Genomic DNA, 15,896 nt, shown 5'->3' with positions numbered 1-15,896 from the left:
TCTCTGTTGTGCAGCTCCAGTAATAACTTTCTTTCTGGAGGGGCACTTTCATTGCCAGGATAAGCTCCAGTGTTTACATTGTATTGCACAAATGTAGGACTGTGGAGACATTGTAGTTCCTAATTTATTTATTTTTTGCTTACATTTTCTTCATTGCCTAAAGGAAATCCTTAAGGAATATGCATACTATTTTTATTTAGAAGATATATCCATTTGTATTTTACTTTTATAGCAGGCACTGACTTTTTAATGTTGTAGCTTGTTTTTTCTTACCTCTTCTAAATGTTGGTTTCTGATTGTTTTACACTGGTATGTTCATGTTGCATGCTTTTAAAAGTCTACATATTCTTAGGCAAATAGTGTTCCTGTGTAATAAATCATCCTTTGGCTATCAAGCTGTGTTATATTTTAAAAAATTGTCTTCATTATACCGACTTACACTCTTCTATGAATGCCTTCACTGAATAATGTTTTTGATAAAGCATTCTTACTGCCCATGCTATCTCAGGTTTCTAATTATTTAGTAAAAATTGCACAATGTCACGTTAGTTAACTAAGGGACATCAAAACTAAGCTTTTATCAAGAGGATTTTAATTGCTCAAAATCGGACTAAGGGAGTGTGCTTCTGGGAGAGGGTTGTATTTAAGATGCGGACAACGCTTCAGAGTTTATTTAATGGCAAGGTTTATTTTTGAACAATTAGAAGACAAAACATTTAAAATTTGCAGTTCAAAACATGCACATTCACAAAAGGCCAATGACATGTAACACTGCATAGAACTGAATATATTACTAAAATTTAATAACGTTATAAAACAGTGCATTTGACATCCATTTAAAACGAAACCTGAGAAAAACTACCATAAACACGGAGTCAAAATCTCTTCACTCATGCAGCTTCACAAATTCCACAGCAGTTTCAGCAGTAATGGTTCAGTGGAGCTGGAAAGTCCTACTTTGCTTTGAATGCAGTCTTTTGATACAGTGCCTTTCAAGACAGCATGAAAATCAAGTTGCAGTAGAAAACTAATATTCATGTATTATGGCTTCAATTGTAGAACAAGAAAAAACACGGAAACATGATTTTGCTTTTACACATTCGGGCCACAGTTTCGTAGTTACAAAATATTTGAAGGGATGCAAAAGTCTGTGTTGGAGCAACCTATAAAACACAAAGTGACTCGATTGCCTCTTTTTACTGTTCTCTTACTGTTTGAGTAGTCCAATTAGTTCAGTGGGTTGTGCACAAATTTGGGAATGCTACCCTTGGTCAACTTGTGTATGATTTTCCGAGTTCACATTCAGTACTAATAGAGTGAAGTTGTTAATTTAGTTGTTGATCCAACACTTGCTTTTGCTTACTAATACACACATGGTTTGATGCATGTTTGAACCGAAGGAAAAATAAATCATGAGCTTTACAGCACAGACATGCACCAGCTCAGATTCACACTGTGACATTTTAACTCATGCAGACAGATTGATAAAACTTACTAGAACGGCACCTGTTTTTTGCACAATACATAAATGGGCAGAAAAAGAGGGGAGCTAAATACATGGTCCAAGACTCTAAGCAAACAATTCAAAATTAATTAATTGATGAAAACAGATGTTTTCCCATGTGAGACAGTGCAACAGGAATCTTTCACCATTGCATTTGTTTAAATATTTCCTCTATTTTTATACAACTAGAAAGTTGCTTATAAATTTGTCAAAATTTCTCTGCAAAAATAAATCTAATACTAAGAAAAAACAAGTCCACTTATGGCTTCTCAAAGTGATTCCAATTAGCTGATGTTCTGGTTACTACATTCTCACAAGTAATTAAAATAATACCTATATGTAGGCGTTGATCTCTGAATGGCACCTTTTCATTCAATTAATGATTTTTTTTAAAAAAAAACAAACAAACATTAGCGTGAAATTGTTGCACAATACACCTAATACATACAAAACATACAACTTCCTTTCTGGATTTAATTAAGAGAAATGTAAAAGTTTAGAATTTCAAAACAAGTACATTATAGTAAAGTACTGTAACTTGAGTAGAGTATTGTTTACTAAAACATTTCAACCAGTAGTCCCAAATATATCTGTATTATAATATATTCCTATATTATAATGTAATAAACCACTTATATAGCCTTTTGTTATGAAATGTGTTTGTTTGCAAATAACGTATGTATTGTATGTCCTGACTTTTGTTTAAATTGGGTGTTATGTTCTTTAGGAACTCTTAAGTTTTTATTTAGATTTTAATATGGGGTGGGGGGAGCAAACTATTAAAGACAGAACAAACACACAATCATCGGGTACTGTGATAATGACTGCTGTTAGAAAAAATGACATCCAGTGTGTGAGGAATAGTATTTTTAAAAAGTTAAATGACATCAGAACAAAGATTAATTCAGAAGGGCAAAAATGAAAAATTAAGATGTGGAGCACTTATTCAGAATAGCCAAGATAAGCTGAATAAGCCTACATCTTCCTTAGAAAATTAAACATTTTTAAAAAAATAAAATAAAAGATGTAACATAATCACTGAGAGTTTAAAATCCCATGATGAAGAAAATGTGCTAAGAACAGTCTACTTTTAGGCAGCAATGACAGCCAAAATGAGTACCTATTGTGTCTATTTTTTTGCAAATAAGGGTGGTCATGGAGTTTCCTGAACTATCACTAATGTGACACCTATGCCTTCACCTTGATCCAGCAAGGGAGATCTGTTTGAAGTAACTGGATTGCGCGTGTGTTGAAATAGGTATCTGCATGCAGATCATTCTCCTGTGTCATTTGCATGCAAACTGCCATTTCATGCTTCAAGGGAGAGGAGGAAGGGGACACACCTGCATCCAGCACCTGCGATTTACATGGTGCATGTCAATTCTGACTGCTTAGCTGGGGTGCGGGAAATGAATGGAGAAGACACTCTTTTCTGATTACTGCTTTCAGATGCCCTAAGAGGCTGCATGAGGCCAGAAGCAAAGAACAGGTTATATGAATGAGCACATCGTTTCTGCTGAATCACGACGGATCGACTTCATTCATTGATTCTAAAAAGAAATATGCACTGCTTAGAATTGTACTTAAGTATTCTAAAACGATTATCATTTTTAATCGTTCACTTGGGAAATCTGTTGAAGGAGACGTCTCACTGAGAAAGGACAAGCCCCAAATTTTTATGTGTGCTCCAGGTCAAGTGATTTGGCCCTCCTTGTCGATTCATTCATTATCTATGCCTGAAGTAGCTTTTCTGAAGGCAATTTTGGGCTGCAAGATGGGAAGCAAGGCTGTTTTCAGCAAGGGTTTGTTTTTCTCTTTTGGACTCCTTTCTTCTTCAGTTTTATTTTCTGTTTAAATATCACTTGTGAAAAAGAACAGTGTCCCTGCCATTGTGAATGAGTGCAACTGTGTATCACAAGTATATAAAATGTTCTACGTCATTTAATAAATACAATGTTCCTATTAAACTTTGCTTTTCAAAAGTTGGACCATCGCATACAAATATTTCATTTATAAGAATATTTATATTTGTCTTTCTACAGGTAGAACAGTTGTACAGTGCACTCAAATCAGAGGTGAAACCTACTATATAAAATATGTATTTTAAATTAGACATACTGAAACGGCTTTTAAATGGCTTCATAGCAGAGCATATATTAATTTGCAGTATTGTATCAGATTCTGTTTCTCATCCTGATTAGACAAACTTATTTAAAAATACTGAATTACAATATTTTGGGGGGTGAGAAGTTGAAATCTCACATTCCTGATTAGAGTATGAAACCTTTTTTGTTAGTTTACTTTCCTTGCTTTCATTAGCAGTTTTAAATCTTATGCCTTTCAAGATCTACACCTAAAAAAAGAAATTTTGGTTAAAATCCTCAAACTTCAGCATAGCCTACTTTAAATCAAATTTGGGACTGTACACATATATTTGACAGCAAGACTAAATAACTGTCTTGTAGTGCAAACAGAAAGCAGTGCAACGCTGATGACTCTGGTTCCTCGTTCTTGTGAAAAACCACCAAAATGAATCATTTTGTTTGTAGCAAGTTGCTCTGGCAACTTAAGTATGAACTGAAACCAGCATTTTCAAGTACACTACTGCTCCAATCCAGTAAGAGCAAGCATTTGCATGTGTGCATGATACAACATTTGGGTTTGGGTCCTATAAATGCAAAAGAAGCTTGGGAAGAAAACTCACATGGGATTCATGCATGGTGCTCTGGCACTAGGTGTGAACAATGAGCAACATGGCTGGCTCTTTCCTCTCTGTTTGTCAGAAAGGAAACTGGAATCAAGTCACCACCTTTTCCTTTCTGCCTGGCCTTACAGGTAACCAGTGCCATTAAAATGAAAGTGTGCTAAGTTGGGGATGGTGGCAGGGAAACACAACACCTTTGCCAACAGCCCGTTTCTGTGTACAGGTTTCCCTGGATCAGGTCCTTAGGTGTATGGAAGGATATAAGGCAGACCAGCATTTGTCTATAATTCAAAGACACATCCCCCTTACATAGAAAATGACTGCTGTGTTAAATGTACACATTTCTGTTAAATGAACATGAATGAAAGGCTTGTATAAGGCCAAAGGTGAAAGTGACCGCAGATCTGAAAAACCAATGCAATACAAAGCAAACAGTATCAAGTTCACATTATTGTAAAACTTTTCAAGTACAGAGTTTCAAGCATGCAATTCTTATATCACACTTGACGTCGCCACCCTTTAAAATTTCTCCGCAAATGATTACTAAGATGAGAAATATGGAAATTCTTTGGCAAACTTTTTAGGCTAGTTTGACACGTGTACCTTTAAATGTCTTGCTTTGAAATCTTACTTCAACACATAAATGAATATTTAAAAATTGTTATTTAGCACTTGTTGAAATCAAAGGCTAGGTACTTTAAATAATTCACCGCTCGCAAACCTTTGCAAAGGCGATGGTTGTCAATGTATGCTATGTTGAGTAATCTGGCTGTTCATTATGTCCTAGATATACATATAGGAACGTTACGTATTCAGCATCACTGTAAATAAGTAGTTGGCAAAGGCTGAAAGCTATTTTCAATCTCTGCTTACAAAATCCAAGTAACACTTGTTGAAAAATTTGGAGATGGTGTATTACAGTATAGTTGCACAGTGCTTATGTCTACTCAGTATGTGAACTCAAACTTCAGGGAATAAGAGTAACAACACACATCTTCCTCTAATCTGTTGCTGGACCTTGCTAGCAGACCCAGGAAATATATATTACTTTGCCATACTATGGCAAGTATTAGGGCTCAGTGTCATAGTCCTTCACCACTCATCAGGTCTTTGCTTTGTAGTATCGTAGGCTCTTATTACTTCCGATTGTGAAACAATCCCATTTTCGTCTTGAGAGAAGGCATAACCATCTGCAATTATAAATGCAAACCGGAATGAGGAACAAGGACTACAGTTCTAGTTCGGCTGAAATATTTTCAAAAAGAATCACTCAGTTTAAATACTAACATGCTAAGAAGCCTATTGCTAAGCACAGCCCTGACATATTACAGAGAAGCCCTGCCCTGGGTTTGTCTATTCTGAGGGAGCTTTTTAGCATGTTCAGTCATTCTTAGATGCCCCCTTCAGACTCTTCAGGAAAGTTTGGGAAAGGAACGAGCTTAGATGCTGTGCGCAGGGATGTTGGAAGAGGGAACCAGCAGTTCCTGCTCTACTGACTGAGCTGACAAATTTATGCCTTCTTGCATTTGGCTGAACACCAAGAGGGCTACAGTCATTGATGGATATGATTAATGGTATAGCCAGTGCTCCCCCCCCCCCCAGAAATAGAGGTGGAGGAATTATTCTTTTAGAGGGGAGCCAAGGTTGTTGAGGTTTTTTTGGGTGGAGACTGTCCCACAACCTCTGACACAAAGCCACAAGCAACATGCAGCCCACACACAGCTCTGGGCTGCTGGTACGCTACAAAGAGGTGCTGGAAAGCAACGAAGAGGTGGCAGAACTCAGTTCTGGCTGAAAAAAAGCCCTGTGTATATAGCATTGGCGTTGTTTTTATTTGGCTTTTAATTGATTTTACTTGTTTACATTTTAGCTTATTAAGTTGCTTTGAGACTTTTTTTTAACATAAAACAACAAAAACGCAATAAAACAAAAACAAAATGAATAGAACTATTGGTGCAATCCTATACATATCTATTAAAATTCATCAGAGTGCAATAGTGCTTATTTTTGGGAAAGTTGGTATATGATTGCAACCTAAAATAACTGATATATGTTCTCTATTCTAAAGCAATGTTTCAAGAATGAATTCAAATTCCATTACTCATTTAAAATTATGAGTTGGAGCCACATGGGACTCTCTGAACGGGGCGTGGGGCATGTAGTGGGAGTGGACAAATGGGACAATTCAGAGCAGCTACCTTGTGCTAGGAGACCTGCCTTTCCACTGTGCAAGGCATTCTTGGATTCAACCTTATGGTTCCAATTATGGTCCTTTCTTGCTTTCCTATTTACTCTCTTTCATGTGATTAAATCTTGAGCAAGGGGAGCCAAGCACGCAGGATCTATTATTAACAGCCCTCTAAAACCCATCTTGGCATATTTTTTTGGAAACACTTGTATCCCTCTTTTTCATTTTGAAGTCTTCAAAGCATCTCACAGTAAGAACCAATAAGCTAACAATAATAAACCATTGTTAAAAATCATGGTGCGTGTGACTAAAGCTATGCAGTAAGAAATGTAATTTAACGGGCCAAACATAAATATGAAAGCAGAACCAAGTGTATTCATGCTCTGTGATCCTGTTCTTTCTGTCTTTTGGATTTGTACTTATTTCTGTCAAATCTCGAATACTTACGAAGCAAGTTTTGTTGCAGAGACTCAGAGCGGTACAAGTTGACATGGTTTTTCTTGAAGACATTTTTCAGTAGCTGAGCTGTTTCAGTTAAGCTAAAAAATAAAATAAAATGTCAACACACTAATATCTGAAATAATGACCCAGTGCTGTGAAACAATATTCAGTGTTCAGCAGGGGCTATCAAGCAGGGTGTGGCAAGTTAACTAAAAGCACAATCCTAAGAATTAAGTCCAACTGAGTTCACTGAATCCTACTCTCAGATTAGTGGATATAACCACTTTTGTCTAGGGTTGCAGCCCTATACCTACTTTTCTGGGAGTAAGTCTCACAGAGCTCAGTGGGACTTTCTTCTGAATATGCATGAATATGCCTGAACTGTAAAATAGATTTAAATTCCTACTTATGGGAGAACCTAAGGCACAGCAATGAATGCAGAGAACCATCAGACATGCTAGTAACCTCTGCTTTTCGAATGGGATCTCCACAGTGACATTTATGACTTGAATCCTTCACAATTAAGAAAGAGCAGAGTATCTTAAAGGAAACAATGAAAGTCAAGATTTTGCTGGCAAGGGTGGATCAGCCCTAAGGTATTGCAATGCTTCATAACAACATTACAATGGGGTTCGACTTGTGCAATGATGTGGATTATTTACAGGTATTATTGTACCTTTTCCCATGAACAACTGCTCCTGGATCTTGAGATTTTGCTTCCAACTCCTGAACTTCATCTACCAGTGTTTTAAATGCTGCTCTTTTCACTCTGCAATGAAAAATGCTTTTGGGTAACTTATACTGAAGCTGAAATTTGAGAGAAACTAAAACAGAAATCTCCAGTATAAAAATCTATTTTATACACCAGTATAAAGTTAAGCTTCAAAGTAATGCTACATAAGAATGCACATACGTGTTACACTTCAGTAGCTTACACAGAGGACAGACTGTAAATAAAATTTTAGAATTAACGGTTGGAGAAAGGTTATAAAAATAAGCATTCAATTCATAGGTGTATACTTCAGAAACCATGTCTGCTTTGTTTTAGCATTTTTTATTAACTATGAGATTATAATTTATATGAAAAACAATTAAAGAATTAATATCTGCACAAATTTGCATTAATAGTCTATAAACCTTCTATAAAGGTGAATCATAATTTAGTAGGAAAAGGCTGCAATCCTATACCCATTTACATGGGAATGAAGACACTGATGTTAAAGGGTCTTACTTCTGAGTAGACATGTACAGGATTGAGCTGTCGGGCTACAATCCTACCCTCACTTACTTGACAGTAAGCCCCAGTAAGTAAGCATTCTAAATACAACTTTGGGTTACTAAGACATGGATGTGTTAATTTCTTAAAAATATATATATAAAGAGTTTTATACTTACACTTTATATGCTACATCGAAGATCAAAGCTGTCAGCGGAATGCTTAGTAAGCCCATCCAGAAAACACCAGAACTGAACATCATAACTGCCTACATGGATTTAAACAACGGCGTTATTTTTAGAAAAGAAATACGAAACTTTTCAGATGAAGCTAGGTAATATGGTGAAAAAAATTAGTAACCTATTGAAAAAAGCCACTGGGAATGTGTTCAGTAAGGGGTGTCAATGAGGGAATGTTGGTATTCCTTATAGACTTATGTAAAAAAAAGCATTGCCAGCAGCTGTCTATCACTATTCATCCCCCAATGCACACGAGAGCAGGAGAAACTGGTTTGAGATTTTTCCTTACAATCAAACCGCATATAAATTTTATGAAATAAGCAAATAATAAATAAAGGCACTACCGGTTTTGGGTTAACAGGCACTTATCAATTTAAATTTCACAATTCCTTCTTCACCTTCAGCTGTAGGAAAAGGTCAATTAAAGAGCTATGTCCTCATTTCAAGGGAGATGTTTACAAAAATCCCTTTCCCAGAAACTTTGAGAATTCAAGGGGTCTTGGGGCCAGTGATCAGAACTGCTAACCCTATTAATTGTGACTAGGGCGGAAAACAGGTACTTGTAGTCACTTGCAATTTGGCTACGTTTGAAACAGATATATAAATCGCTTAACCTACAGTTCCAAACACAGGAGAATGACAATCGAGAGATGTGCATAAGAAATTCATATTAAACACTTTTGCAGGCACTAGAAGAAGCATCTTCCATGCAATGAGCATTTGGATCTAAAGCAATGTTTATTTATTAGACTTATCGCTCAGAGCCTTGTTCCTAGCGCTCAGGAAAAATACCAATATGCTGATTATTCTACTCAAATGCCATCTGATATAAAGAGCAGCTTATGATTCTTGCAGGAGGGAGGCTATTTGGCAATTAACCCCCACCTCCCGCCAAAAAAAAGGCCAAGTTTGTACGTAATGCTTTAACAAGCACCTATGTACAAGGAAGATCGCAGCATTAAGACAATAATATATAAAAGTAAAGCAGGATTAATTTAATGTCACAAGTGCTAAAGTGAAAATTCAAATAAAGCAATTTCAAAAAGTGTTTCAATACTAAAAATCAGTTTTAAGGAAAAGTGGATTTACAAGCAAGATAAAGATCATAATTTAACTTATAAACAATGTTATAATGGAAAACGTGACTTTTGTCATGTTAGACAACATAGCCAATTCTTAAAGCCACCACTCCCAAGCAAACACTGTGAGGTAAAACTTTTATAGATTGCAATTAATAAAGTCCTGAATAAGAAAACAGGAGACAAAAATGGATCTAGATGCGATTTAAACAACATACTTTTATTTTTAAATTAATGACTTTTTAAGATTAGGGTAACAGAGCAAAGAGCTATCGTTCTGTAAGCCACCCGCTATTAAACGTTCCTGGGTGAAACAGCAGAAGTGATAATGTAGGTCTTAGGATGTTAATTCTTACCATTGTAATGCTAACTATGAAAGAAGGAACAAACTGGCGCCTACCATTCAGTCAATCCAGCCTTTGGCTTTACAAACGAAGAACATGAATTGAAGGGGGAAAAAGTTTTTCTGCGTCATATTTGAAAGCCTGTCACATTTTTTTCTTTTGCAGAGTTAATCCAAAACTAAAAGATTTAAAGCCGACATTCGCATTAAAGACAGAAGGCCTCTTTGTATATTTGGATGAAGAGGGAGAAAAAATAAAATCCCACCGAGGTATTTCCTTCCTTTCTGTACAAGAAAGCTCCCTCCTTGATCAGTAGAAGCATTTTTGTCTCAAACTTTTCACATCTCTCTGCACATAGGCAGGTCAGCTGGGAAATGGCAAACTGATCCATTTTAGACAATGGCGCTAACAGGGGCAGCCTGTTCTGAGGACGGATTCTGTTTTCTTCAGTGGGTGGTTTACAAATTTATACTAATGTATGAGAGTCGTGGTTTATGCCAAGTCTCTTCTGGTTATAACCCTTCCCTCTTGGTCTTATGAAACCAAATGGAATCTGATGCAAACTTGGCTCCCAGGGATATATAGCCAACAATTTTAAATGCAAATTACAATTAACTGGTGTTATTGGTCACACACACACACAAAAAAAACCAAAAGACTTGTCAGTGCTTTTAGAACTTGTGAAAACCTGATACCTCAAAGCCAAAATGTCCAAAGTCTGCTTGTTCTGAAGAGATAATAGGCTGCACGTCATTAATCTCAAACCAATCAATTCTCAAACAAAAATAAAAGTATGGTTTTACATAGAGATTCAGAAATTAGTTAAAAGGCGAATATTACCTCCCCAGACATATCAGGGGCCATAGGAATTAGAGGCCACAAGGAAGAGTAGATTCCGAAAAATACTACCCACAGTGCAATGCTGCCCCATATTGCTATGTGGCTGAACTGGAAAAGAAAGAATAAAAATCAAACAGTCAAACCTGCAAAATAGGTCAATAGGAGAAAATATGTTTCCTTTATGGTTAGAGCCAGACTAAGGTTGCATTCTATTTACCTGGGAATTAAGCCCCACTGAAATCAATGGGAATTACTTCTGGGTAGGCAGGTTTACAGTTCTAACCCATTCCCTCTTTTCCTTGGTTTATTGCTATCAGAATTTGCAGATTAACATGCCTATTTTGTCTATTAATATTGCCGATTTCTACACAGGTGTTCTTTGAATAAACCCAACCCAGTTATTAACCTCTCATCAACCTATATAGGCCAGTACTCTGTTACATAAATTACAGTAAATTTACACTTATCGCTTTATTATATATTGTAACATGAGCTATTTTAAAAATAATTTCTTACCAAAGTCCAATATGAAGTCTCTAATCCAGCTTTTAAACACACAGTTATTACTACAAACTAAAGAGAGAGAGAGAAATTAGCTACTTTTCCTTAACCAATATAACAGTGCTTCAACTCCAAGTGAAGTATGACGTTTCAAAATTTGCTTTTGGAATGGCATGCAAAAGGTGAACAGGTTAAATCTGTCTTAAGAGGTATGGATGACTCTCCATTTGGAGAGGAATGGGCTGGCCAAGATGTAGCACACTGAACCTGACAGGCTGCTGAAGGGAGGCTACCTAGGCTTCTTATGAGAAGTTGTTTTACACCCTGCTGTGATTGCCCAGGGTGCACAAATTTAAGTTTTCTGATTTTATAGTTCATTTTAATTAATTTTATGTATTGTATTGATTTTTTTTGTGTTAACCTTATTGTACACTGCTTAGAGACTGTGCTTATACCTTGTTAAATGGTATATAAATTGGTTAAATCAATCCATCATTCAACCAACCAACCAACCAACCAACCAACCAACCAACCAACCCACAGGCTAAAATAATAATATTAAGACTGGAATAAAGAATCACCCAGTATCAAATTTCTAGCATACTCTTCTGCCTAGGACACAAGTTACATTCACATTAGCAATACTTACGGTATATACTGTGTTTCCCAAAAGCAAATAGTCTGAAGTTTTACCACTGGCAAATACAGTATCTGTAAGATAACAACATTGGAAATATTAAAATGGGGGTTATTTATGGAAATGATTCTATAATATAAATTTCTGCTTAAATTGCCAAAGAACTGTTTCCCTTGAGTTTCTTTCCATGGACAAAACAATTTTAATTTGAGGCAGAATATGGTCAGTTTGTTGTCCCCATCAAAGAAGACCTAAGTAACTACTGACCGGTCAGCTTGGCATCAATACTATGTAAGGTCCTAGATCAGATAATTAAATGGTTGGTCTATGAGCACTTAGAAAAGGATGCTGTGGGTTTCTCAAAAACAAGTCATGCCTGATGAATCTCATTTCTGTTTTTGTTTTTACTACAAGCTGAGTAAATAAGGGGAATCCTGTGGACTTAGTGTATCTTGATTTCAGTAAGGCTTTTGTATGATATTCTTGCAGAGAAGCTGGTAAAATGTAAGCTGGATGAGGTAACTGTTAGGTGGTTTGACTGACTGAACCCAAAGAGTTCCCATCATCCTGGAAAAAAGTGGTAGGTCAGATGCCACAAGGTTCTTTCCTGAGTCTGTTGCTGTTCAACATCTTTATAAATGACTTGGACAATGGAACTGAGGCTATGCTCATCCAATCTGTAGATGACACCAAACTCAGAGGGGTAGCCAATGCCACAGAAGACAGAATCTGGATTCAAGATGACCTTGACGGATTGGAGAACTGGGCTCAAACAACCAAAAGCATTTAAGTAGGGACAAATATAAGGTTTTGCACTTAGGTAGGAAGAACCAACTGCACAAATGTAAGGGGGGGGGGACACCTTGTTTGCCAGTAGCACATGTGAAAATGTTCTAGGGGTCTTCATAGAATACAAGCTTAACCCAAGTCAGTAGTGTGATGCAGCAATAAAAAAAGCTAATGTTATTCTAGGCTGCATCAATGGAAGTATAGCATCCAGATAAAAGGAAGTAATAGTACTGCTCTTTTCTGCCTTGGTCAAACCACACTTGGAGTATTGTGTCCAGTTCTGGGTGCCACAATTTAAGAAGGATATTGACAAGTTGGAGGAGGGCAACCAAGATGACCAAGTGTCTGGAAACCAAGCCTTATGAGGAATGGTTTAAGGAGATGGCGCCGTTTAGCCTGGAAAAGAGGAGACTGAGAGGAAATATTACAGCCATCTTCAAATATCTAAGGGGCTATCATGTGGAAGAGGGACGCGGGTGGCACTGTGGGTTAAACCACAGAGCCTAGGACTTGCCGATGTGAAGGCTGGCGGTTTGAATCCCTGCGACGGGGTGAGCTCCCATTGCTCGGTCCCTGCTCCTGCCCACCTAGCAGTTCAAAAGCACGTCAAAGTGCAAGTAGATAAATAGGTACCGCTCCAGCGGGAAGGTAAACGGTGTTTCCGTGCTCTGCTCTGGTTTGCCAGAAGCGGCTTTGTCATGCTGGCCACATGACCCGGAAGCTGTACACCGGCTCCCTTGGCCAATAAAGCGAGAGGAGCGCCGCAACCCCAGAGTCAGTCACGACTGGACCTAATGGTCAGGGGTCCCTTTACCTTTTTATCATGTGGAAGATAGAGCAAGCTTGTTTTCTTCTGCTCTGGAGGCTAGGACCCGAACCAATGGTTTCAAGTTACAAGAAAGGAGCTTTTGACAAAATATCAAGGAAAACTTTCTGATGGTGAGAGTAGTTCAACAGTGGAACGGGCTCCCTCAGAAGGTGCTGAACTCCTTTTCATTGGAGGTTTTTAAGCAGAGGTTGAATGGTTATCTGTCATGTATGATCTAGCTGAGTTTCCGGAATTGCAGGGGGTTGGACTATATTACCATTGGGGTATCTTTCAACTCTAGAATCTGATGATTCTATGAAGTGCCTTGTACAAATGGTAAAGTTCATTGGACAAAAATGTGTGGGTCACTGCACTTCTCCTGTTCGACTCTATGGATGTGTTTGGTGGTAGTAATCAAATATGGTTTATTGTTATCGGAATAAGTCTTAGGTAGCTGTGCAGAAGATACTGAAAGCTTTCACTTCCATTTTTTTTAAACTAACTGCAGATTGGTGTTATGTCCAAACCAGAACAAACGGTGGTTGACCTTAACTATGTTTTACAGGGGGAAAAAACCTTCAAACCATAGTGTATGGTTTGTTTCAATAAGTTTATAACTTGTTTCAACACACCACAGTTAAGATTAACCACAGTTTAGGATTCAACATTAAACTGTAGCAAAATCTTCCTATCTCCTCCTTGAAGCTGTGCTAGAAAACAGAGGAGAGGGGAGCATGTGAACCCAAGGCTCATTCCTGTAACAATAAACCAGTTTATCGTTATTTCCAAAGACATCTTATGGCTTAGATCCAAGAGTTCTTTTCCTCTGACAGGAGACCATTTCTGCTGGAAGAAGTTAATTCCATTCACTGAAGAAAACAATTGCATCAAACTCAATGGTTTTTATTCTGCCAGAATAATTTCTTTTAATTTACCAACCACTAGTCTGATATAAAGCTGAGGTTTTTGGTTTATAACCTATTGATCTACTTAGTTTATCTCCTTTGGCTTATAACTAATTCAAACTTGGGAAGATACATACTTGTATTTGGAAACACACTTCCAAATTAACCTCTACAAGTTGAATAAACTCCTAGTTCTCCAGCAACACAGTTTGGAAAAAGACCCTCTATGCAGCTTGAAAGAAGACAGATCCGAAAAGAACTTCTATCGATATGTATTAAAATAAGACTAGTGTAACATTGTTGCATTATTACATAACAATTATACCCCAAATCACATGACACTAGCAATTTAAAAAGATGTTTTAGCTCCCCAAACTGAAAAAGGGACGATATTGTATAATGATCAACTGTTAGAAGTCCACATTTAAGATCACAATACAGAATTTGCTTTAGTGTAACCCTGGATATTGCCATTTTAAATACATACAGTATTTTCAAATTCTGTATTTCATTTACTTACCATACTGGATGGCTTTTAGTGGAAACCAAAACAGAATTACTGAGTGGAAGAGGCCATTTAAACAATGAACCCAGAAAACCTAAGGGAAAACAAACATTCCTGAGAACCATTTGAGGTAAAACTAACTGTGTGAACTCTGACCTTCTTTTTATCTTTTAGTTAGATTCAGAAAATGTGTTTTTCAAACCGCTAAGAACCACCGCTAAGAACTAATATAACTGATGTATTTTCTGCCTCACAGCCCTTCATGGGTCATTTATTTATGTTTATGTTTCTCGAAAGATGTTCACTATCTTTCACTTTTAATTTTTTAGTTTTTAAAGAAATGAATGCCTTCTATAGAAAAAGCAAAGCCAAATTGTAAAACCATCTTTGTTCTACTAACTGATTATGCACTAAATTAGCATTAAGCATTAAGTGTTTGTGGTTTTATTCTATATCCTAATCAGTATAACATGAGGACAGATGATAAAACAACAATTTCAAAATATAGAGTGAAAAGAAAAAAGAGAGAAACGAATTAGTTGTTGGCACACACAAACACACAGACGTTTTCTTCATTACACATTTTTTTCTATAATTGTTTCTTTTTACTATATGTGTGTTAGAAACACCTGCTAAAATGTGTCAAGTCTAGTCAAACGCAGAAACCCAGCATTTTGTACATTATATAAAAACAAAGTAAGAAGAGAGCTTTTGGTAAATTCTTTCATATAATAGATACCCATGTTTTATAATCAGATATACTTTCCCAAAACATAATCTTTATTGTGTTGAACAGAAGGGCATTAATAGTTTTAAGTTGCTCAAACAACAGAAATTGAGTTGCCTGCCTCAAAAAATGTTCCACTATGTCTCCAACTTCTTTGTTACTTTCCCCAAGTAGGTAAGGTTGTATGATCCAATTTACGCCACAATACTTTAGCACATTTGAACTTGTGTTGTTCATTAACCTTTCTCTCTCCTCCTTGCTATGCCATTGCCACAAGTTTTATTTGACAGAAGGCACAGGTGGATGCAAGAAAATTAGGCCTACTTTTCCATTTTCCTGACCAGTACTTATTGTTACATGCTAATCCTTTAACCTCCGTAGTGGCTCCACAAACTCTGACCCTTTTTAACATAACAAACCCACGCAACAAATGATTCCAGATCCTCTGCACATCAAGCCTGAATCAACC

The 15,896-nt window shown here is 36.9% G+C and overlaps 1 protein-coding gene across 6 annotated transcripts in view; it reads right to left on the bottom strand.

Moving 5' to 3' along the window:
- Positions 1–668: 668 nt before the first annotated feature.
- Positions 669–15,896, bottom strand: part of ATP8A1 (ATPase phospholipid transporting 8A1) — a 73,880-nt gene continuing 58,652 nt past the window's right edge. For all 6 annotated transcript variants that reach the window (XM_081019829.1, XM_081019828.1, XM_081019830.1 and 3 more), the window contains 8 exons: positions 14,716–14,794; positions 11,706–11,767; positions 11,072–11,128; positions 10,556–10,663; positions 8,233–8,321; positions 7,514–7,606; positions 6,844–6,935; positions 669–5,398 (listed from right to left, as the gene is read on the bottom strand). In XM_081019829.1, the coding sequence (XP_080875955.1) occupies positions 5,301–5,398; positions 6,844–6,935; positions 7,514–7,606; positions 8,233–8,321; positions 10,556–10,663; positions 11,072–11,128; positions 11,706–11,767; positions 14,716–14,794 (678 nt within the window). In that variant the 3' untranslated portion in view covers positions 669–5,300. The remainder of the gene's footprint in view (positions 5,399–6,843; positions 6,936–7,513; positions 7,607–8,232; positions 8,322–10,555; positions 10,664–11,071; positions 11,129–11,705; positions 11,768–14,715; positions 14,795–15,896) is intronic.

This window comes from Podarcis pityusensis (assembly GCF_964106645.2).
Source record: "Podarcis pityusensis genome assembly, chromosome: 9".
Classification (NCBI taxonomy): Eukaryota; Metazoa; Chordata; class Lepidosauria; order Squamata; family Lacertidae; genus Podarcis; species Podarcis pityusensis.
This window is presented reverse-complemented; position numbering and strand designations above follow the sequence as displayed.